The 24,634-nt window shown below is 43.1% G+C and overlaps 1 protein-coding gene across 1 annotated transcript in view; it reads right to left on the reverse strand.

Moving 5' to 3' along the window:
• Positions 1-24,634, reverse strand: part of LOC311241262 (uncharacterized protein) — a gene marked incomplete at both ends in the record, with an annotated part of 59,006 nt that overhangs the window by 13,129 nt on the left and 21,243 nt on the right. Inside the window, 5 exons of the mRNA XM_084338437.1 lie at positions 442-598; positions 9,724-9,878; positions 14,186-14,311; positions 14,887-14,997; positions 23,627-23,737. Of these exons, the coding sequence (XP_084194563.1) occupies positions 442-598; positions 9,724-9,878; positions 14,186-14,311; positions 14,887-14,997; positions 23,627-23,737 (660 nt within the window). The remainder of the gene's footprint in view (positions 1-441; positions 599-9,723; positions 9,879-14,185; positions 14,312-14,886; positions 14,998-23,626; positions 23,738-24,634) is intronic.

Consider the following 24,634-nt stretch of genomic DNA (forward strand, 5'->3'; position numbering starts at 1 on the left):
AGGTACTGAACCTCTTCTCACACTGGTCACAGTTATAGGGCTTCTCTCCTGTATGAATACGCTGGTGTTCCTTTAAGCCTCCAGAGGTACTGAAGCTCTTCTCACACTGGTCACAGCGGTAGGGCTTCTCTCCTGTATGAATGCGCTGGTGTGTCTTTAATTCTGCAGGGGTCTTGAAGCTCTTCTCACACTGGTCACAATGGTAGGGCTTCTCTCCTGTATGAATGCGGAGGTGTATCTTTAAGTTGGTAGAGGTACTGAAGCTCTTCTCACACTGGTCACAGTAGTAGGGCTTCTCTCCTGTATGAATGCGGAGGTGTATCTTTAAGTTGGTAGAGGTACTGAAGCTCTTCTCACACTGGTCACAATGGTAGGGCTTCTCTCCTGTATGAATGCGGAGGTGTGTCTGTAAGTTGGTAGAGGTCTTGAAGCTCTTCTCACACTGGTCACAGTTATAAGGCTTCTCTCCTGTATGAATAAGCTGGTGTTTTAGAAAAGTGGACTTATAGATGAAGCTCTTTCCACACTGGTCACAGCAGTGAGGCCTTGACTTGTTCATATCTCTGCTTATTGTTGGGGAGCAAGGCAGCAATTGTACCTGGAGAAGAGAGAAGTACACCAATGAAGAGTTCAGATTGTGTGTGTTTTGCATTCGTTCAGTTTGTATTTCTCAAGTTCTAAAAAAATATGTATCCTCCAAATTTTGTTGTTGATGTGATTTAAACGTGAATCTGCTCCAAGGGCAGTTATTGAAAACTGGCCAACATTAATAAAATACTCAGATAAAACCCAACAGGCTGGCTGGTTGGGCCTGCAATATGACATTGTGGTTTTATCTGTCGTTGTAACAATATCCTTGTTGTTCCTAGTTTGTGTTGTTCTGGGGAGCAATTAAGAGTACACAGACCACTAGTACAGATAATTCAGTCTGAAATTATATTTTCAATGGAATGATTATATTAGCAATATCAATTACATGTCAATTAATCCATGTATTGTTTAGCCAAAGAGTAGCCGATTGATCATTTGTTTGTAATATATTTATCATATCAGATCAAGATCATGAATTAAGATATCTTTTTGCCTGTCTTATGTCTTATAGTATCCAGCATATTGCCACCCTATAACCTTTCAGTCTCCCCAGCACCAAGACAACTGTTGCAGCCTTGATGCTGCTTGTTAATCCTGTTGTGGCCTATGGCTGAAAGGCAAAGGAGGAAAGACTTGTTACCTTTATCTGTTTATTTGGTCATATATGTCTGTCATAGTAGTTATATCTGTGCCCATAGATGTGAAATAAGGTGTGAACTAACTAAGTTCTTTAGATCTATTATGCTTATGTTGATCTGATCAACATATTAAAAACAAATCATCAATAGGCTACTCTTGGGCTAAACAATACATCCGTATTGTAAATGGTCATTCACTTATCAAAAAAGGACAAGAAAAAGAAAACACTATCAAACAGCAGATTTCTTTCACTGATGGTTTACTACGTATGTGTATCCCAGCAGCTCTCTTTTATTTTTGACCAATCCTTTGACAATGAATGTCTTTACAGCTACATATAGAGCTATCAGAGGTAGAAGAGAATTACATAGTTGCAGATGCTAGCAGTTAGTCGACTATGGAGATGGTAAAATACTACAAATGTAAAACATTTTAGCTGAGAGAGAATATGTTTTGCAATTTGGTTAAAAGTTTAGCAAAAGTTAGGTATGGTGTTAGGTATGGGCATACGGTTTAAAAAAATCACCGCATATTTGGGGTAACCGCCTGGTGGCCTGTATGCATAAAATCCAATATGGCCGACCGTCGGAAAGACGTATATCTCAGCTCCTATTAGAACTAGATCATTGTATAATATCACTTTTTCTATGTTTGTTGGTGCAAGGGTTCTGAAGTAATTATTATGTCTCAAGGTCAAATGTAATTTTCAAGGTAATGTTTAGCAAACACTGACCATAACTATGGAACTAAGCCACATAGGAAGATTAACTACTAAGGCATGGTGAATAATTATTGAATTCATTAATAAGTACATTTTGTGTTTCAAGAACATGTTCCTGGTCAAGGCACATGGTCAAGGTAATTTCCTAAATCTACATGCAAAACCCCAGACATTTTAAACTTGGACAACTTGCCCAAACAAATACCAAATTGCAAAAGCCATCACCGTCTTAACTTAGGGAGACTGGGCCAGTGGGTACGTTGACCCGCCCCCTGTAGGCAACTGTACACATTTTTGTCATGCAGCCATAAATTCAGGAAGCACCCATTATTTCTATCTGGATGAGAAAAGTTGTAAGTATGTTTTACACTAAAACGTGTTTTTGCTTGTCAAAGGAAATGGTCTACCTGTCAGAAGAAGCTGTTTTGTCTTTTTATTTCATTTTTTAAACGTTAGCTAACTAACATTTATAGATTTCACATCTGCTTTTAACACCATGCAGATACACACTCTCATACAGAGACTTGTTGACACAGGGGTAAATGGAGATATCATCCATCTGATCAGACTTCCTCTCTGACCGCCCTCAACAGGTCCGTGTTAACCTCTTCCACCCGACGGGACCGGTACCTGTCCCGAAATGACATCTGGGCATAAATCAATATTTTTTAGACTGTTCTATAAAAGTTGCGATTTTAATTTCAAACGTATTCAAGTATTAACATCATAAACATGTTAATACCCATGACACATACAGGGACCATGAGAGGGTACATACAGGGACCATGAGAGGGTACATACAGGGACCATGAGAGGGTCCATACAGGGACCATGAGAGGGTACATACAGGGACCATGAGAGGGTACATACAGGGACCATGAGAGGATACATACAGGGACCATGAGAGGGTACATACAGGGACCATGAGAGGGTACATACAGGGACCATGAGAGGGTCCATACAGGGACCATGAGAGGGTCCATACAGGGACCATGAGCGGGTACATACAGGGACCATGAGAGGGTACATACAGGGACCATGAGAGGGTACATACAGGGACCATGAGAGGGTCCATACAGGGACCATGAGAGGGTCCATACAGGGACCATGAGAGGATACATACAGGGACCATGAGAGGGTACATACAGGGACCATGAGAGGGTACATACAGGGACCATGAGAGGGACATACAGGGACCATGAGAGGATACATACAGGGACCATGAGAGGGTCCATACAGGGACCATGAGAGGGTCCATACAGGGACCATGAGAGGATACATACAGGGACCATGAGAGGATACATACAGGGACCATGAGAGGGTCCATACAGGGACCATGAGAGGATACATACAGGGACCATGAGAGGGTACATACAGGGACCATGAGAGGATACATACAGGGACCATGAGAGGGTCCATACAGGGACCATGAGAGGGTACATACAGGGACCATGAGAGGGTACATACAGGGACCATGAGAGGGTACATACAGGGACCATGAGAGGGTACATACAGGGACCATGAGAGGGTCCATACAGGGACCATGAGAGGGTCCATACAGGGACCATGAGAGGGTACATACAGGGACCATGAGAGGGTCCATACAGGGACCATGAGAGGGACATACAGGGACCATGAGAGGGTACATACAGGGACCATGAGAGGGACATACAGGGACCATGAGAGGGTACATACAGGGACCATGAGAGGGTCCATACAGGGACCATGAGAGGGTACATACAGGGACCATGAGAGGGTCCATACAGGGACCATGAGAGGGTCCATACAGGGACCATGAGAGGGTACATACAGGGACCATGAGAGGGTACATACAGGGACCATGAGAGGGTACATACAGGGACCATGAGAGGGTACATACAGGGACCATGAGAGGGTACATACAGGGACCATGAGAGGGTACATACAGGGACCATGAGAGGGTCCATACAGGGACCATGAGAGGGTCCATACAGGGACCATGAGAGGATACATACAGGGACCATGAGAGGGTACATACAGGGACCATGAGAGGGTACATACAGGGACCATGAGAGGGTACATACAGGGACCATGAGAGGGTCCATACAGGGACCATGAGAGGGTACATACAGGGACCATGAGAGGGTACATACAGGGACCATGAGAGGGTCCATACAGGGACCATGAGAGGGTACATACAGGGACCATGAGAGGATACATACAGGGACCATGAGAGGGTACATACAGGGACCATGAGAGGGTACATACAGGGACCATGAGAGGGTACATACAGGGACCATGAGAGGGTACATACAGGGACCATGAGAGGGTACATACAGGGACCATGAGAGGATACATACAGGGACCATGAGAGGGTACATACAGGGACCATGAGAGGGTCCATACAGGGACCATGAGAGGGTACATACAGGGACCATGAGAGGGTACATACAGGGACCATGAGAGGGTACATACAGGGACCATGAGAGGGTCCATACAGGGACCATGAGAGGGTCCATACAGGGACCATGAGAGGGTACATACAGGGACCATGAGAGGGTACATACAGGGACCATGAGAGGGTACATACAGGGACCATGAGAGGGTACATACAGGGACCATGAGAGGGTCCATACAGGGACCATGAGAGGGTCCATACAGGGACCATGAGAGGGTACATACAGGGACCATGAGAGGGTACATACAGGGACCATGAGAGGGTACATACAGGGACCATGAGAGGGTACATACAGGGACCATGTGTCATCTCTCCTGAACTGGTGAATAGAAAGTTCCTTAGAGATGAACGTAAGTATCCTGTATTATTTGCGTTAGCGATCGAGCCCCTAGCTATCACCTTTCACACTGACCACTCAGCAGCTCCGTAAAGGTGAATGCAATGTCTCTCTCATCTACACCTGGGAGAAAATGCACCCGGTGTGGAAGGACCAACCATATGGAGAGTGACTACTTCTACAAGGACCAGACCTGTCACCGCTGCGGTGGTCACATTGCACGTACATGCAGAGAGAGCAAGCAGGAAAATAAAGCAGCAAGTAACACAAGGTGGGAACAAAAAGACAGAGGGGGAAGTATCACAAGGTGGGAGCAAAGAGACAGAGGGGGAGAAAGGTCAAAAAGGCGGATAAATAAGATGAACACCAGGGAGAAGCAGAGCGATACGGAGTCTGATTCAGATGTGGAATTAACCCTGCACAGGGTGGATGCAGCAGATGATATGTCTCAGCAGGGCAGTTCAGCCTCATCAGTGATTTGGGTCAGGCCAAAAGTGGAGGGGCAAATGATTGACATGGAGCTAGACACGGGGGCGCGTGTAGTCTTTTACCAACACACTTGCAGTTCCGCGTTCGGGTTCTGCGATCTGATTGGCCACTGACGTTTCTCTCTGCACCAATCCGCTTCCATTAATTTGTACTAAGCCACCAGGCTATCTTGCAGTGGATAAGCGTTCTACTGAACGCAGAAGAGATGACATTTGTATCTATCTTATTGTCTGACTCTGGAGAAGACTGTTCCCTTTAAATGCTGTACTCACTTTTATTACATCGGCCTTGGATAATCTCGTTTCCTGAACAAATGGGTTTATTTAATGAGAAACATTGCTTTATACTGAAACCTAGGGTAAGCCATTTTAAGTTTATTAGTGAATCTTAAAAGTGAGGAACCAGCTGACTTGATTAAAGGGGCGTGTTTAAAACGGCAATTTCTTTTTAGTTAAGTGCCCCCATTAAGGGACTGTTTCCTGTTTACTAGCAGCAACTGATTTGCTAAGTGAGCCATTAAGAGCCTGTCCTGTTTAACAGCAGAAGTCCAGTCTGTGTTGAAATCACTCTGTACTGAGCTCTGTTAAGGAAGGACAGGACACACTCACTGAGAAACATTGCTTTATACTGAAACCTAGGGTAAGCCATTTTAAGTTTATTAGTGAATCTTAAAAGTGAGGAACCAGCTGACTTGATTAAAGGGGCGTGTTTAAAACGGCCATTTTGTTTTGTTAAGTGCCCCCATTAAGGGCCAGGTGTTAAGACAGCACTAATTAGTGATAGAGATTTAAAGGCTTGCTGGCTTAGCGTCAGCGAAGCGTCGAGAAACGGAGAGGGACAAAGAGGAGGAGTTTTCCTGGAGTTTTCTGCCGAGGGATCCACCGATCCACCTAGTGCTAAGTACACCCTAGTCCTATCTTACACTCCACTCTGAAAAATCTCCCTTTCCCTCCCACTCTGCTATTTCTCTACTTCCTCCCTGCCACTCTTGACACCACAATGTGTCTCATACCTATATGCTCCTCCAGAACAGATTCAACCCACCCACGGCAGTTTGCTAGCAACCCGGCTAATCTCTCCTACCCTCCTACAGCCACTAATACACCTGTCACAGTACGGGGAGGCTTATGGAATTGTCAATCAGCAGTCAAGAAAGCTGACTTCATTACTGCCTACGCCCATAGTCTAAATCTGCAGCTCCTGGCTCTAACTGAGACCTGGATAACCCCCAATAACTCATCAACACCTGCAGCATTATCTACAAACTATAACTTCACTCACACACCTCGACCTTCCAGACGGGGTGGAGGCACTGGCCTCATGACATCTCCTTCATGGGCTACAAACTTAACACCACTCCCAGCACTGTCACTCTCCTCTTTCAAATATCATGCAGTATCTGTCTCTAATCCTTTCAATCTCACCATTGTTACACTCTACCGCCCTCCAGGTCCGCTCGATCACTTCACAGATGAGCTGGACATGCTTCTAAGCTCCTTACCGGAAGATGGTACCCCTCTCCTTCTATTGGGCGACTTCAACCTGCCTGACTCATCTCAGTCAGTCATAGTAGTCTCCCTCTTACAATCGTTTGACCTGACTCCCACTGCCATGCCTCCCACCCACAAAGCAGGCAACTCCTTGGATCTCATATTTTCCCATAACTCCAGCATCATTAACACCACGGTAACTCCCCTACATGTATCTGACCATTCCTTCATATCCTTCTCACTAACTCTCATGCTTAACCGAAAGGTCTTCACCCCAACTCAAACCGTCTCACTCAGACGTAACCTGCCCTCCATATCCCCCTCCACCCTCTCCTCTGACATACTATCCGCTCTACCTTTGAGTGACACCTTCTCTGCTCTCTCCACAGAGATGGCAACCTCCACCCTCCTCTCAGCCCTTGCAACCTCCTTCGACAAGCTCTGTCCCCTCGTTGAGAAACCTGCCCGCCGTTCCCCACCCAGTCCATGGCTGACAGATCCAGTGAGAGAACAAAGACAGGTCCTGAGAGCAGCTGAAAGGAAGTATAAGATCGAGGCCTCTGCCAAGAATCTTCGCAAACTGCATGCTACCATGTCCTCCCTCCTCACTCCCCCCCCCTCCCTCATCTTTCTCTGCCGAAGACTTTGCGATCTTCTTTGAGGAAAAAGTGGAGAAATTCCGCAGCTCCTTCTCCCCCACCCATTCCAAATGCTGAATCGAGAACCTCATCCTTCACTCTGTCATCTTTCTCTCCCATTACAGAAGCCGAGACCCTGACACTGGCAACGTCGAACCGTCCGACTACATGCCAGCTGGACCGGCTACCCTCCCCACTCCTCCAGACCATAGCACCAGACATCCTCCCATTCCTAACTGCAACCATCAACTCCTCACTCAACTCGGGGGTGGTCCCCACCTCCCTAAAACAAGCCAGAGTCACGCCCCTCATAAAAAAAAAAAACCCTGAACCCTACCGTCATAGGCAACTACCGTCCTGTCTCTCTTCTCTCCTTCCTTTCTAAAACACTTGAACGTGCTGTATCCAACCAATTTACTGCTTATCTCTTACAGAATGACCTCCTAGACCCTAATCAGTCAGGCTTCAGGACTGGTCACTCCACAGAGACAGCCCTCATTGCGGTCACAGAGGCACTTCACTTAGCAAAAGCGAAAGGCCTCTCCTCTGTCCTGATTGGTTTAGTCGTTATGACGCTATCAACATATCCATTCTTAAAGATTATTGTCCGCCATCTTGCTTTCATTTCTAAAACCACGAACGGAGGAGTGATTGTAATTCGGTTGTGGGCGGGTTCTGGGACCACGAGCGGGGGTTATAAGAAATAACCACGTGTAACTTGACTGTTTCAGCCAATCAGAATCGAGAAATTTGCATGCCATTGTATAATGAAAAGTATACTCTTTGTTTGGATTGTAATAAGGGGGGGGGGGGGGGGGGGGGGGCGGTGTGTGTGGACAGATAACTGGTTTGCCAGCGAACCACTTATTTGAAATCAACCAGATATTCATAACGGTTCATTTGGAAATTATTTTGATACTGATATCAAATAGATGTCATATCACATTGTAACTGGTATTGGAAAACTCAATACCATAATAATGTCAAAACTAGCAAAGAGTCTACCAAAAAAGAGTAGCTTCCTGAACTCCTACAGTCTAAGGTCGCTTTCACACCTGAGCTCTTTGGTCTGCCTTAATCGAACCCTGGTTAGTTTCCTCGGATAGTCCGGTTGGTTTTGGGTGGTGTGAAAGCTCATTCGAACTCTGGTGTGGACCAAACAAGTGAACTCCGATGTAGCTCTGTAGCCAAAATGGCCAATATGTGCCCACTTCTATCAATGGAGTGGATGCGTCAACTCTGCTTGACTCCAATGGTAGGTGTCTCCAGAAGCCCTGAAGTCCTGCATCCACTAGTCAAACCTAAGAATTATGTGCTGTATTTTGTTCATCCACTAGTCAAACCTAAGAAATATATGTGCTGTAATTTGTTCATCCACTAGTCAAACCTAAGAAATATATGTGATGTATTTTGTTCATCCACTAGTCAAACCTAACACCGATATGGTGATATATTCTGTTCATCCACTGGTCAAACCTAAGACAACTTTGGTGATATATTTAGTTCATCCACTTGACTAGTCAAACCTAAGAAAGATATGTGATGTATTTTGTTCATCCACTAGTCAAACCTAAGAAAGATCTGGTGACATGATATTTTGTTCATCCACTAGTCAAAACTAACAAAGATCTGGTGATATGATATTTTGTTCATCCACTAGTCAAAGCCAAGAAAGATCTGGTGATATATTTTGTTCATCCACTAGTCAAACCTAAAGAAGATCTGGTGATATGATATTTTGATCATCCACTAGTCAAACCCAAGAAAGAATTGTGGAATCAGTCTTCTTATCAGGTTTGGACTATGGTGATGTAATTTATAGGCATGCTACGGCATCAACTCTTAAACCTCTGGATTCTGCATATCACTCAGCTCTCAGATTTATAACTGGTGACAGATATGATACTCACCATTGTGTCCTGTATGATAGGGTGGGTTGGCCTTCTCTTGCAGAAAGGCGCAACAAACACTGGTATTTATTTATTTTTAAAGCCCTTATTGGTAAACAACCTGTTTATATCTCCTCACTGTTAGACTGGAATATTGGAACCTATTCAACTCGATCGAATGACTGGATGGTTCTTAGGGTTCCTCAGATTTGTTCTGAGCTAGGGAAGTCAGCCTTTTCCTTTGATGCCTCTAACTCATGGAATGTCCTTCAACTCACTCTGAAATTGGAGGTTCTCCCTTCCCTTGGAATGTTTAAACGTATGATTTCAGACCATTGTGTGACTACCTGTAACTGTTTTAGTTGATATTTTTAAATTATTTTGAAACGTTTTGAATTTTTTACTCTGGTGTTTAAATTTCTGTGAATATTGTTTTTATTATGTACTGTACAATCGTCGTTTCTGTAAATGAGGGAAACCTCAGATGCTTACGATTTTAAATAAAGGTTGAAATGAAATATGGTGTTGGCTAGGACCGGCTGTGTGGTCATCTTTCTTGTCTGCAGCCGGTGAAACAGCTCTCACACGTTTGTTGGGGCCGTCACTGAGGTCATTCTTTCCCTGGGACATCTTCACTGGACACAGCTCTGTAAAGTCCATACAGACAAAATCATAATTTAAAGCAGATGAATCATTTCAGTTATGCTGTATGGTTATAGCAATTGTACACTAGAAATGTAGTAATGTCATATTACCAATGCGATGGCATCACTGCAGTGTTTTGAGTAAGCACAATCTTTTCACGTTTGACAATTTTGTAATTTTCTGTAATATTATATTATTATTGCACAATCATGTATCATCATTATTTTCTGGACTGGTGGTTAGACGTTGGAGCTCTAGCAGAGCTCCAATAATGGTTCCAATAATGATGACTGTACTGTTCCCATGTGCAAGAGTTCGTTTGGACCAGGGGTGGCAAACCAGTCAGAGACTAAGAGCCACAAAAATTACTGTGGTACCACAAAGAGCCACACCATATACCAGCGTTTCTCAACCTTTTTTTTCAGTCACGGCACCCTTCATGTGTTCATAGGTCTCACCCTCTGGCCTCTGAAGTTGCTAATGTCTTTTTTATTTGGGCCTCACAGGGTTAAAAGTACCCTGTGAGACCCACGGTTGCAAAATTACAAAATCACTTTTAGCTATTTAAATGTACAGTTAAATGTACAGCTATTTAAATGTTTATTTAAAAAAATGTAAGCACATGTATAGTCAATTGGTCCTGTTGTTCAGCCTCACAATGCTATTTGATAGCAAATGTGTTTATATGTCCCACCCTCTGGCCTCTGAAGTTGCTAATGTCTTTTTTATTTGGGCCTCACAGGGTTAACCTCTTATGCCCGAGATATACAGTAAAAGTGTATATTTTCAGCATTACGTTTGTTTACCAATGATTTTAACTGTTATTAGTGAAATATAACAAATAGAAATATAGAAATCTCAGGGCATTGAGTCGGAAACCGGCGCATATTGACAGGAGGAAGTGGAGCAGCCAAAAGTGAGTGTAGTCTTTTGAAGGAAGAGACTCAGGGCTTTCGGATTTCGAAAAACGAACCCCATATCAATCATCTGACTTTACTTCTCTTATTTTTTGGGATTATCTCCCACAAACCTGAACGTTATTGCCTTAAAACAGAACGCAGTTCGTTTCTCTACCTTTCTGTGAACGTCTAGCAAAAAACAGTGTTGCAATATGATGAAAAATGGTGGAGAAATGTACATTATAAAAAAGATGGCAGAATTCAGTACTGTATCTACAAAACCTTCTGTTTAATCATCTTCCCTTTATTCATTTTCTTAGATTTTGGCGTTAGCTTGCTGCTCCCCTGGCTACAACACATTTATCTTGACTAGCCATCTAATATTACAACTAAGGTTAGCTAAATACCTAATTCTACCAAGCATTATCCCAACGTGCGCTGCATTACACTGAAGGGTAGTGTAAGATGTCTGGTAGTGTAAGACAGTAGGGAGTACATTTATTATTATAGTCATGTGGGTGCTGTGGTATGTAGATTGCTCCACTTCTACAAGGCCCATTTGCATGTTCTTGGTATCTAGGGACATCTATGGATCTCAGGGAATGTATTCCCAGTGTCAGAAATATTGTGTCTGTTACTAGGCTGGAGTAAATTGTGATGAAACAAGGAGAATATAAATTATGATTTTTCACAATAACACCATGCTAAAAATGACCAGATATGAAAGACTGTCACTGAGCTCGTTCAGAACTTTCTTGAGATCACGTGACAAAAGATCTAAGCAAATGAATAAAGGGAAGATGATTAAACAGAAGGTTTTGTAGATACAGTACTGAATTCTGCCATCCGGAGACATGCCATTTGAAAATTATTATTATAGAATTTAGAATATTTAGAATATCAGGCCTATAAATTACCTTATTATAGCCATGTTGCACATCTATGGATCAGGCCAAATCTACTCTTTCCAATGGCAGAGTTCAATCTGGATTTAGTATCACAAGAACCGTGAATGAAATCTACTGTAAATACAGTTTTAATATTGGACACTGGTCCGCCATTTTGAATCTAATTGCAACAAAGGTTATCCTATAACCCTAGTTATATGAGTAACTGGCAAGCATCTTGCTCGCTCTATTGGATAGTACTCGTTATACCATTGTATACATTGAAAGTATTTACCATGCACCTTACATCTACCCGGCCATGCCCACTCCTGGTCACGCATATAACCGTGACGCGTGGCCGTGCTCAACCCTTCCGAGCCTGAGTTTGGGCCGCAAAGCAAGACGCTTGCCAGTTACTCATATAACTAGGGTTATAGGATAACCTTCATTATATTTCGTATACTGGCTACGCGTCTTGCTCGCTCTATTGGACTAATGGGTGGAGCAAGGCGCGTAGGTAGATGTACCCGCTGAGGCCCCCTTTACGACCACCAGAAAAACGGGGAGGGTACTGGCCCTCACACTCGTCCTAACGAGGAGCGGAGGGATAGAACACAGACAATGTGAAAAAAGGGTGCAGTACCCAAAAAACTCATGAAGAGAGTAGACCGCGTGAAAAACCCTGCGACTACCTCACCACGCATCCCGCCTGCTTCACAGAGGTCCGGGCCCAGGGACTCTCCACCCGTCACCAGCTTCGACTGAAAGGCAGAGAGCTGGGCGATGTTAGTCGCAGTGGCCAGGTTCTGGGTGGAATCGACGTAGGCCATGTCCGCCCAGACCGCCAGCTGTCAGGCCGACTTCCCCCGGCATCGGCTTTCGGTTCGGGTGCCACATCATGTCGGGGCAGAGGACCGCAGCCAGCTGTTTGTCGAGCCGTGGCACGCCAGTCCTCATGCCCTGAACCTGACCCTCCACCTGCGTGAACGGCAAGTGAGAGCGCGTCAGGCCTTGGATGCGGGACACCACCTGTCCCCGGGCCACGTACGGAGCCATGGGGGGAAACCTCGGGCCTCTGAGCCGGGTTAGCTTATCTTAGTTACCGTTAGCAGCTAATGTTACTTTTGGCGAAGATGCAAAGCATGTTAGGTGCATTGGATGCGTTGCAGGGGCGTGATTTTTTTCCGTAGTCTTTGTTTGCGAAGACGCTCTCTGATTGGCTAGCCCGCGTACAGCGAACACCCTCTCTGATTGGTTTAGCTCCGAAGGGCTCTGGGATAGAAATGTCCGCCTTGTACATATATAATCTGCTTCGAAGTGGTTATGCTTTGGCCCTCTTTCGAAGTGGGTTATGCTTAGAGTTAGGGTTAGGGCTAATCCTAACCCTAACTCTAAGCATAACCCACTTCGAAAAAGGGCCAAAGCATAACCACTTCGAAGCATAGAATATATATGTACAAGGCGGAAGAGACCCTTCAGAGCTAAACCAATCAGAGAGGGTCTTCGCTGTACGCGGGCTAGCCAATCAGAGAGCGTATTAGCAAACAAAGGCTACAGGAAAAAATCACGCGTTGCAGGGGGAAAAAAGGCAGGGACTTATTTCCTGGTCGCAAAATGCGCACTCTACATCTACACACGCTGTTGTTGTTGGGCTGCCGGAGCTGCGCTTGGGCGGAAATGAGACTTGCCACATGATTTTCAAAATAAGAGTATCTTATTTTTTGCGGAGCCCGACACCATGGAAAGATTAGGACCGGGCTGGGGCCGATTTATTTATGCATAGATGGGGTTCGGGTAGGGCTCGGTCTCCTTTTATTTGTCTCCGTTCATTTTACACACGCAAGTCGTGCGCGCACACACAATTGCGCCGTCACGTGGTGTTTCCATCAAAGCAACAAGCTAGACCGCTGAGAGCGTGCATGTCGGAGACGGAGAAGCTGCCTTTGCTAGCTAGACTCGTGTGGTATGTGTTGAGTATACCCGCAAGCAGCAGCTCGAGCGAGCGATATTTCAGCACCGCAGGGAGAACGCTGGAGGAGAGGAGAACAGCGCTGAAGCCATCAACAGTGGATGCCATTATTTTCCTTCAGAGGGCCCACGAATGTACAGCAGAGTGGAATAAACTGTAAAAGGTTTTGCATGATTGTTCTTGGATTTAGCCGGTTGGCGAAGATTTGTTGACGTTTTTGTTGCCGATGTGAAGTGGTGAGTCCATCCTGATTTACTCAAATTAATTGGCCTTTTGGTTAGAGTGTTTTCGGTACGCTTTAGTGTCATGTCTGTGGGCATGTAATTGTTGCTGTTGTTAGCCGCAGAGCTATGTCGTTATTGCATTGTGCATTTTTTGTCATAATGTAGCATTTGTGTGTGTAACGTAGCCTTAATCAATAGGTGACAGAATACAAATTATCATATTAATTTTTAAGAATTCGCATAGGTAATTCTTAACCTCACATCTAGAGACTTAAAAAATATGTCTAAGAAAAAGAAAGACAGATGACAATAAAAAGAAAAGTAACATACTGGTCTCCTGCTGGTCTGTGGGCTCCTCCTTCAGCCCAGTGGACATATCCATGGACATATCCGTGGGTGGGTCTAGCGTGTCCTGAGCCTCTTCTTTCTTAATCATCAGTAGGTCGCTGGGTGGATCTGGAACAGAGGGAGACAGCAACTAAGTATTTACAGTAGCATGGAAAAGTGTTTGCCCACTTTCTGATTTCTTCTGTAATTACAGATGTCACACTATGTTTTTTTTTATTATTAATCTTTATACAAAATCTAATACAGGATGTAATTGAGTCCTGAGCCTCTTCTTTCATGATTGATAGGAATTTACATTATTATTTTACAAATTATTATATTTATATATTGAACTTTATTTAAAATCAAATCTTCCTTTTCCTCCATTACATTTATTTAAGTTAAACAAGACCACTGACTCCTTTAGCTAAGGCTTAATACATCACAGTTGGGATCCCTTCTATCAGCTTAGTTATCCTGGTTGCTATTCAATCCAGCAGGGAAACCAGGACAAAGGTGTTCCATTTATAAAAGAGATACCAGAATAAAGTGCTCCAAATAGTTAGGCTGAATGTGAACAAGAGTTTGATCAAATTAAAGAATGAGAGGAGAGAAAGCAATGGTGACAAAGACTGAGACATACAAACATGCTGGAGCAGAGGAAGGAGAAGAGTAAATCAAGATAAGAGAAAGAAACAACATACTGATCTCCTGGTGGTCTGTGGGCTCCTCCTTCATCTCAAAGGAAGTCTCCTTGGGTGGCTCTAGCGCGTCCTGATCTTCTTCTTTAATAATCAGTAGGTCTCTGGGTGGATCTGGGACAGAGGGAAACACAACTCAACATACTAGTCTTTATTTACTTCTGGGTCTGGAGAGTAAACTAAAGTCTCTTCAGTAGGAAGTCTTGTTCTGACTTACAGAGGTCCTGCTGGTCTGATTCCTCTATCATTCTAGCAGGTGTGATCTTGGACGTCTTCTACTGTTGGGTAGGGGTGGGAATCGCCAGAGACCTCACGATACGATACTATCGCGATACTTTCGTCACGGTACGATAGTATTGAGATACTAAATATATCGCGATATTTTGCAATGTTTATTTTTTTCTTTTTCCCACCCAAATTTAATTTATTATCTTTTTCAACTGCAAAGTAAAACTTTGTCAACATGTTTTATCTAATGAAATAAAGTTCAGTTTGTTCATCTCACTTCAATAATTTTTATTGCAGAACATGGTATTTTCTCAAGCAGACAGATGTAAACACTGTAATCTGTGTTGCATGTACCTGACAAACTGAACTGTTTGTATTACAGTCATATTCCAACTTAACTGAATGCACATGTGTGTGTGGACTACTGTACTATTACAGGTATTGAAATGAACAATGCAACTTATATGTTGCATGTCCTATATGCTCTGTAAATACTATGTACAGATACCGAGATGTCACACCATGTTACCTGTTTATTGCACTGTTGTTTTTATTGGATTCTATTATATGTCTATTATATGTTGTACCACTGTATTGCACATCGTCGCGGGCAAGACCAGCCGCATTTCATTGTATACCTGTATGCCGTGACAATTAAAACTCTTGACTTGACTTGACTTCCTTATACAAAAAAAAGTAATTATTTTTATTTTTTTATGAATAATTAAATATCGATACTTGGCGTCCCTGTATCGATACAGTATCGCCACGCAAAGTATCGCGATACTACTACGTATCGATTTTTTCCCCCACCCCTAGTGTTGGGTGTCGACAGCGTTGTGCTGTCGAGACACTGCCTGGCACAAGCTATCATTTGTATCCACCCAAGTGCTGTCTACTATTAACCAACCTAAAACATGTCAGCCATTGTAGCTTGCATGTCAAAAATACTAGGCTAATGGGCGAGCTCAACAACTTAGCTCAAAATAACCCGCTAGCCTAAAATACGAACTTGGGGCGAACAAAGTCCAACTAGCTTATTGCAATACAGTTTTCCAGCCACATGCACATGGTGCACCTAGCTCAACCGAACAGACCGATGGTCACAAATGGAGGAACTCACCCGACCTAGTTGGCTTCAATATAGTGTCTGTTATACAATGGCATGCACATTTCTTGATTCTGATTGGCTCAAACACTTCTTTCTGCCGTTGTTATTTCTCATAACACACTCCACGTGATCCCAGAACCCGCCCACAACCGAATTACTTTGTTTCCGAATCACTCCACCGTTTGTGTTTTTAGGAATGAAACCAAGATGGCGGACAATAATCTTTATGAATGGATATATTGATATCATCATAACGACTCATTCAAAAAACGATTCTGTCACGTGGAATGTGTTAGTCGCTTACACAATGTTGGATTATGTAATTGGTTGGTCGTGACTCATTGTGAAACAAAATATAAATCGCGGGAAGTGTGGTGTTAGATGGCATTCGTTGTAGAACCTCCCTCTCCTTCAAAAGGACTGTCATTTCACTGTTAATAAAATGTTCAATCAATCAATCAATCAAATAACAACCGCTAACTTCACTGTTAGATGGCATGCTTTGAAGCAACATATGTATAGATGTAGCACTGTCTATCTGTATGTCATATGTTATGATGCATTGAAAATGGGGGACCCTGATGTAAACAAGACGAAAGTCTTTCTCTGGTCTGCAACCCCTTAACACATCCACCGCCATAAACGTTGTACGACGGGTTTGCTGGTCATGCGAATTCCGCCAAATCACGGCGTACGACGTTATTGACATCATATTTCATTTTTTCGCCATGGCATTCATATTTCCGCCACCCAGCTTCTGGTGATACAGTGGGAGCCTGCACAACAGTGCAGCGCTTCAATACCGCCGCCTGGTGGATGATCGGGCGAGTTACAACCGGAAATGGATCTTGTGATCTCTGTGCATCTGGAAAATCTGTCCGGCAGTCACATAATGTTGCGGGACTACAGACACACACTGGCGTGCATGGATCGCTGCCATAACTCAATAATCGATATGATTTGGGCATTTATTGCGCCATACAAACCGGAAATGGATCTAGTCGATCGCCATCAAATAAGTGGGATCTTTTTCCTCCAGTCTCATCGGCGAACGGTAAGGACAGTAACGTTATTTTCAAGGCGATTGTACATTTCTTTATTTACAAACCATCTGATCAATAAATCAACCCATACTACATAAAGCATTTGTCGAAAATCGAAAATGTCTACATCAGAGGAACGGCCCATGTTGAGCAGTTCGGGCAGAAAGTGAGAGAAGCAAGACTGAGATGGTTTGGACATGTGCGGAGGAGGGAGGTGGGGTACATCGGGAGGAGGATGCTGGAGATGGAGCTGCCAGGAGAGAGGAGGAGGGGAAGGCCCAAGAGGAGGTTTATGGACACAGTGAAGGAGGACATGCAGTCAGTGGGAGTGACGGAGGACGACACAGATGACAGAAACAGATGGAAACGGATGATCCGCTGTGGCGACCCCTGACGGGAAAAGCCGAAAGAAAAAGAAGAAGATACTAACTACATAAAGCATTTACTGACGATCACGGAATTATAAACGACCCCCCCCCGTTCATCCGCGCATGATGAGTCATAACGTTTAGGATTGTGTACAGTTGAAATTTTTAATATAGCGTGTATCGGCAACAAACGGCAGTTGATAATCTATATATGCGTTTATGCCTATAACTCACGTTCTACGAATTACTGCCGAAAACGATAAAAACATTTATATTCTAGGCGGTATTTTTGGAAGAATCTATGAATGAAAAAGTATAACGTTCCCACATCCTGAACGATAGATAATCGATGTTGAATGGGCCATAGTAATGTCAATTTAGCAATACAATTTAAAAGGTTATAGCCCTGCAAAGAAGGTGAACATCTCCATAGGCTTAGAGTGGTGGCAGTGAGCCTACATTGATGGATATATGGATAGCGTGGCAGTCAATGTGTTAACAATTGTGTGTATTGAGCTGTAGATGCATTCGTTGTAGAACCTCCTCTCCTTCAAAAGGACACTGTCATTTCACTGTTAATAACATTTTCAATCAATCAATCAATCAATCCAATAACAACCGCTAACTTCACTGTTAGATGGCATGCTTTGAAGCAACCTATGTATAGATGTAGCACTGTCTATCTGTATGTCATATATGTTATGATGCATTGAAAATGGGGGACCCTGATGTAAACAAGATGAAAATCTTTCTCTGGTCTGCATCCCCTTAACAATTGTGTGTATTGAGCTGTACTGTACCCATTCTGCAATCTGGTAATACGATTTTCAATCAATCAATCAATCAATCATTCCAATACCAACCGCTAACTTCACTGTTATATATTCGTATCTGGCTTATCGCGTCCCGCTCTTAAGCCCTATTGAGATAAGTCTAATGGACGTCATCCAGCTGACACCACAGATCTGGCTATGATAACGTTAGCTAATGCTAACGTGAGGGAAACGTTAACACAGAGACTAGAATAACTGACAATAGGTTCTGGTTCACGCCTCATTAAAAAAACACACAAATAGCAATTAATCGCGCCCGTCAAAATCATTGCATTAATTTTCATTATCGCGCGATAAATTGATTTATTGCTTATCGCGACAGGCCTAGCTGCCTTTGCTAGCTAGACTTGCGTTGCTATGTGTTGAGTATACCCGCAAGCAGCAGCTCGAGCAAGCAATATTTCAGCACCGCAGGGAGAACGCTGGAGGAGAGGAGAACAGCGCTGAAGCCATCAACAGTGGATGCCATTATTTTCCTTCAGAGCGCCCACGAATGTACAGCAGAGTGGAATAAACTGTAAAAGGTTTTGCATGATTGTTCTTGGATTTAGCCGGTTGGCGAAGATTTGTGAGTTTTGTTAAAGTTATTCAACGCCAGAGGTTTTTGTTGCCGAAGTTCATCTAACAGTGAAGTGGTGAGTCCATCCTGATTTACTCAAATTAATTGGCCTTTTGGTTAGAGTGTTTTCGGTACGCTTTAGTGTCATGTCTGTGGGCATGTAATTGTTGCCGTTGTTAGCCGCAGAGCTATGTCGTTATTGCATTGTGCATTTTTTGTCGTAATGTAGCATTTGTGTGTGTAGCGTAGGTAGTGTGTGTGTGTGTGTGTGTGATGTCCGTCATCACATCGTAATATTGGCCTCGGGCTTAAGTCGGGCTAGGGCCGAATAATTGCTTAACTTTTGGGGCTAGGGTAGGGCCGGGCCTGAATGCTACAGGCTTGGGCCGGGCTGGGGCAGACATGGCAGGCCCCTGCAGACGTCTACCCTACAGCCTTAATCAATAGGTGACAGAATAGAAATGATGATATTCATTTGTAAGAATTCGCATAGGTAAATTCTTAACCTCACATCTAGAGACTTAAAAAGATGTCTAAGAAAAAGAAAGAAATAAAGAAAGAAATAAAGAAAGAAAGAAAGAAAGAAAGAAATAAAGAAATAAAGAAAGAAAGAAAGAAAGAAAGAAAGAAAGAAAGAAAGAAAGAAAGAAAGAAAGAAAGAAAGAAAGAAAGAAAGAAAGAAAGAAAGAAAGAAAGAAAGAAAGAAAGAAAGAAAGAAAGAAAGAAAGAAAGAAAGAAAGAAAGAAAGAAAGAAAGAAAGAAAGAAAGAAAGATGACAATAAAAAGAAAAGTAACATACTGGTCTCCTGCTGGTCTGTGGGCTCCTCCTTCAGCCCAGTGGACATATCCATGGTTGGGTCTAGTGTGTCCTGAACCTCTTCTATTTTAATCATCAGTAGGTCGCTGGGTGGATCTGGAACAGAGGGAGACAGAAACTACGTATTTACAGTGCCATGAAAAAGTATTTGCCCACTTTCTGATTTCTTCTGTAATTACAGATCTTCTTTTTTAATAATCAGTAGGTCTCTTCAATCTCTGGACCTAAAGATTTCCCTAAGGATTAATTCCGAACTGTATTTGACCAGGGACCAGCCATATACAGGAGGGGCTACCAGCTAGTGCAAGACAGTCATAGAGAGTAATGAAACACATGGCCATTTAGTTTACTTTCCATCCATCAGACTATTCAACAATGTATGTGAAAATACCACACTTTGTTATGGTAAAACAAATAGATTGAGACTTCATGGAAAGAAAGAGCGAAAGCTGTGGACACAGATACATACAACTATGCTGCAACAGAGGATGGACAACAAGAGAAAATAAAGACAATAAAAAGAAAAGTAACATACTGGTCTCCTGATGGTCTGTGGGCTCCTCCTTCAGCCCAGTGGAAATATCCATGGTTGGGTCTAGTGTGTCCTGAGCCTCTTCTTTCTTAATCATCAGTAGGTCGCTGGGTGGATCTGGAGCAGAGGGAGACAGCAACTAAGTATTTACAGTGGCATGGAAAAGTATTTGCCCACTTTCTGATTTATTCTATAATTACAGATTTGTCACACTATGTTTTTTTTTATTAATCTTTATACAAAATGTAGTCCTGAGCCTCTTCTTTCATGATTGATAGGAAGTTGGAGGTAGATCTGGGGCAGAGGGAGACAGCAACAAAGGAAATACTCTAGTATTTACACTATTATTTGACAAATTATTATATTTATATACTGAACTGTGTTTAAAATCAAACATACTTCCTTTTCCTCCATTACATTTATTTAAGTTAAACAAGACCACTGACCCCTTTAGCTAAGGCTTAATACATCACAGTTGGGATCCCTTCTATCAGCTTAGTTCTCCTGGTTGCTATTCAATCCAGCAGGGGAACCAGGACAAAGGTGTTACATTTATAAAAGAGATACCAGAATAAAGTGCTCCAAAGAGTTAGGCTGAATGTGAACAAGAGTTTGATCAAATTAAATAATGAGAGGAGAGAAAGCAGTGGCGACAAAGACTTAGGCCCCATCCACACGAGCGCTGGTTTTAATATAACCATGATTGTATGTGCGCAGTTGCACTGTTCGGCCACACACAACCGGGGATTTGCTACACTGCAACCGCGGTCTTTGAAACCGGTGCCCAGGGTGAAGTTTTGCAGTTTTGCAGTTGCGTGTGGGCATAGCAACCGAGGTTATTCCCAGTGTTTACAGCAGAGCTGTCGCAATTATTTCACATGTTCACGGCAGACCGCGGGGTAGAGAGATTATAGCAGAGCCAGCTACACCAGTGTTTACAGCAGAGCTGTCCCAAGTAGCGTTATATGAAAATGATTGTAACAAACTTTTGTTCAAAACGTATCGTCTGTGTTGAAGAGTGTTGTGATCGACTGATGTCTTGTCGCATTCCTGACCTGACGCTGAGAGTAAACATGTAGCTGCAGCTCAACTAAACTCATGTGTTGTCAAGTTATTGTTATAAGGAACCCAGTCCAGACTGCATCCCCTTAACAATTGTTTGTATTGAGCCGTATTGTATTGTACCCATTCTGCAATCTGTTAAATAACGTTTACATCCATTTCATATCGGTAACGTTACCACATTACGTTAGCATTTAAGCTATATACTATACATGGATATAGCCATTCACATTAGCATGTAGCTAACAACACCGGCGGTCTTTTGTGAGACTAAACTATCCGCTCTTGGTGGTAAATTGTGTTGCTGATGGTTTTGTTTCATCAACAAAATGAGAGGCAGAACACACAGTGAATGTATCCGTTTGTTTATTGCAGTTTCTTTCTTTGCTGAAAATATATGTTCCGTTGGCAAAATGATCAATAGGGTCCAGCTGTGTTTCTAAACAGGAAGTTTACTTCTTCTTCTTCAGTGAATTAATGGCAGATCGCGACCCAACAGGAAGTTTAGTGAGCGTTCAGCCTTTTCTGATTGGTTGAAATGGCCTTCATGTCTGAACAACATCGCCGCCTACTGTTTTGGCATTGTACTACATCTAACGGTTGCTGGTGCCGTGGGTACGCAGTTATACACGGTTGTTCACCTGTGTTCACCTGTGTGGACGGAGTTTTATTTTTTTCTACTTCGGTTATATTAAATCCAAACGCTCGTGTGGACAGGGCCTAGGGATGGGAATCGAAAACCGGTTCCCGTTGGGAACCGGTTCCTAATTGGCCGATGCCTGGAACCGTGTGGCTCCCGTGACTTTCGATTCCCTTATCGCTGCCTACAGTTGCGCAATAATGTTAGCCGTTAGCATGTAGCCATGGCAGACTCTATTTGATTCCTTAATGGCTCGAAATTGCCTGGGTTTTGGTAATATGCTCCCGAAATGCTCCTGCTGTTTGGCTACTTCTATGTGCAGTGAAAACTACTTGAATGCTTTAGAACCTAGTCATTGATTTAGATCAGGCTGAGCTAAAATTAGCCGCGGAGCTAACGTGAGCTAACGCTATTTAATCAAGCTCACAAAGAGAGATAAACAGCTGACAGCGGATAGTACAGGTACAAATACAATAAAACAGCAGGTGGGGGCTGTTGTGTAAACCTTGTACTCTTTAGTTCACATATAATGAGAGACGGAATGTTTGTTTACAAGACTGTAAGCCAGGAAGTACAGTGGTGCAACATACAAATGTGTCCGTGTAGCAACACAAGCCAATACCTTATAGGACAGGGGCCCGGGGAGCTCTCTCTCTGTGTGTGTGTGTGTGTGTGTGTGTGTGTGTGTGTGTGTGAGAGAGAGAGTGTGTGAGTGAGAGACAGAAGTCAGAGGAATAACAACCTGTTATTCAATAGATTAAATTAGTTTAAGAATAAAAAAATAAATACATTTTAAGAGAATCTCAAATACATTATTTTATTTAAGTGTAGGCTATAGTTAATGTTTTATTTTTTACAGTTTTTGTATTTTTCTGACATGGGGGCTCAACAATAAATGACAATCAGAAATGTCAAGTTGCATGTTATTCTAACCAGCTTAGACCCCTACGCTCTGCATCTTCTGGCCGCCTCAGACCTACTCCTATCCGAGCTCCGGGAGGGTCATCAAAGAGAAGTCGCCTATTCTCAGTCCTTGCCCCACAATGGTGGAATGAACTACCCACCCCAGTTAGGACAGCCGAAACCCATCCAATCTTTCGCCGTCGACTAAAGACGCACTTCTTCAACCATTATCTGAATAAAAAAAAATATATCTAACCCTAACTAACCGTACTGTCATGCACTTGTCCTAATAAACTAACCTACACTTTAGCACTCAACACTTTGATGAACATTGTTGCTCAGCTGATAGAGTTGTGCCCTTCCTGATGGCTTGTCGTACAGAACTTGTAAGTCGCTTTGGATAAAAGCGTCAGCTAAATGACTAAATGTAGTTCTGTTGCATTTTCAATTTATTTATTTAAATTATAAATTGATCAGGTATCGATAAGGGAATCGATAAAGAATCGAATCGATAAGCAGAATCGATAATGGAATCGTATCGATAAAATCCTATCAATTCCCATCCCTAACAGGGCCTGAGACATACAAACATGCTGGAGCAGAGGAAGGAGAAGACAAAATCCAGATAAGAGAAAGAAACAACATACTGATCTCCTGGTGGTCTGTGGGCTCCTCCTTCATCTCAAAGGAAGTGTCCTTGGGTGGCTCTAGCGTGACCTGGTCTTCTTCTTTAATAATCAGTAGGTCTCTGGGTGGATCTGGGACAGAGGGAAACACAACTCAACATACTAGTCTTTATTTACTTCTGGGTCTGGAGAGTAAACTAAAGTATCTTCAGTAGGAAGTCTTGTTCTGACTTACAGAGGTCCTGCTGGTCTGATTCCTCCTTCATTCTAGTAGGTGGTAGTATGGGTGTTTGTGTGGTGTGTGCTTGTGTGTGTGTGTGTGTGTGTGTGTGTGTGTGTGCTGAAAGGAAGGGACATGATTTTGCATGTATAACTGCCAAGGGAACTAGGATTTTGCATGTTCTGCTACATGATTTTGCATGTGTGTGCACGGGGCCCTGTGTCCACATGCCGGGGGAGAGAGACACAGAGAGCAGTGTGGCACAGACATCAAATATTACCAGGAATCAATGAACAAATCTATCAGACCCCCCTAGAGGGGCGGAGGTTCACCCCCCATAGTCTCTGAAAATCCTGTGGGAAACACTGAAAAGTATTCTTTATCCAGTCAACATAGGAGGGAAAGACATCGAGATGGTGGAGTCCTACAAACTCCTGGGTGTGCACCTGGATAACAAACTGGACTGGTCTCTGAATACCGATGTCCTCTACACAGCAGTGTTTCGCATCGCGGCGGCCATTTTGAGTGGGTCGCGGATGTGTGTGAAATATATATATTTTTTTTAAGTTAATTTTTTATTTTTTTTTGCACTACCTATCTTTGTGAAAGTGGCTTCTCAGCTCTGGTCCAGCTGAAGACAAAGCAGAGGAACAGATTGGACATGGAGCATGACCTCAGAGTTGCTTTGTCTACTAAACTAAACTATCTGACATATACAGTGAATACGGTCTCAGATCCTTTCAAGAGCTCAAACAAATCTATAATGTCCCTAGTACATCCTTCTTTTTTTATTTACAGTTGCGCACTGC

The sequence above is a fragment of the Notolepis coatsorum genome, assembly GCF_963971535.1.
Source record: "Notolepis coatsorum genome assembly, contig: SUPER_14_unloc_1, whole genome shotgun sequence".
In the NCBI taxonomy this organism is placed as follows: Eukaryota; Metazoa; Chordata; class Actinopteri; order Aulopiformes; family Paralepididae; genus Notolepis; species Notolepis coatsorum.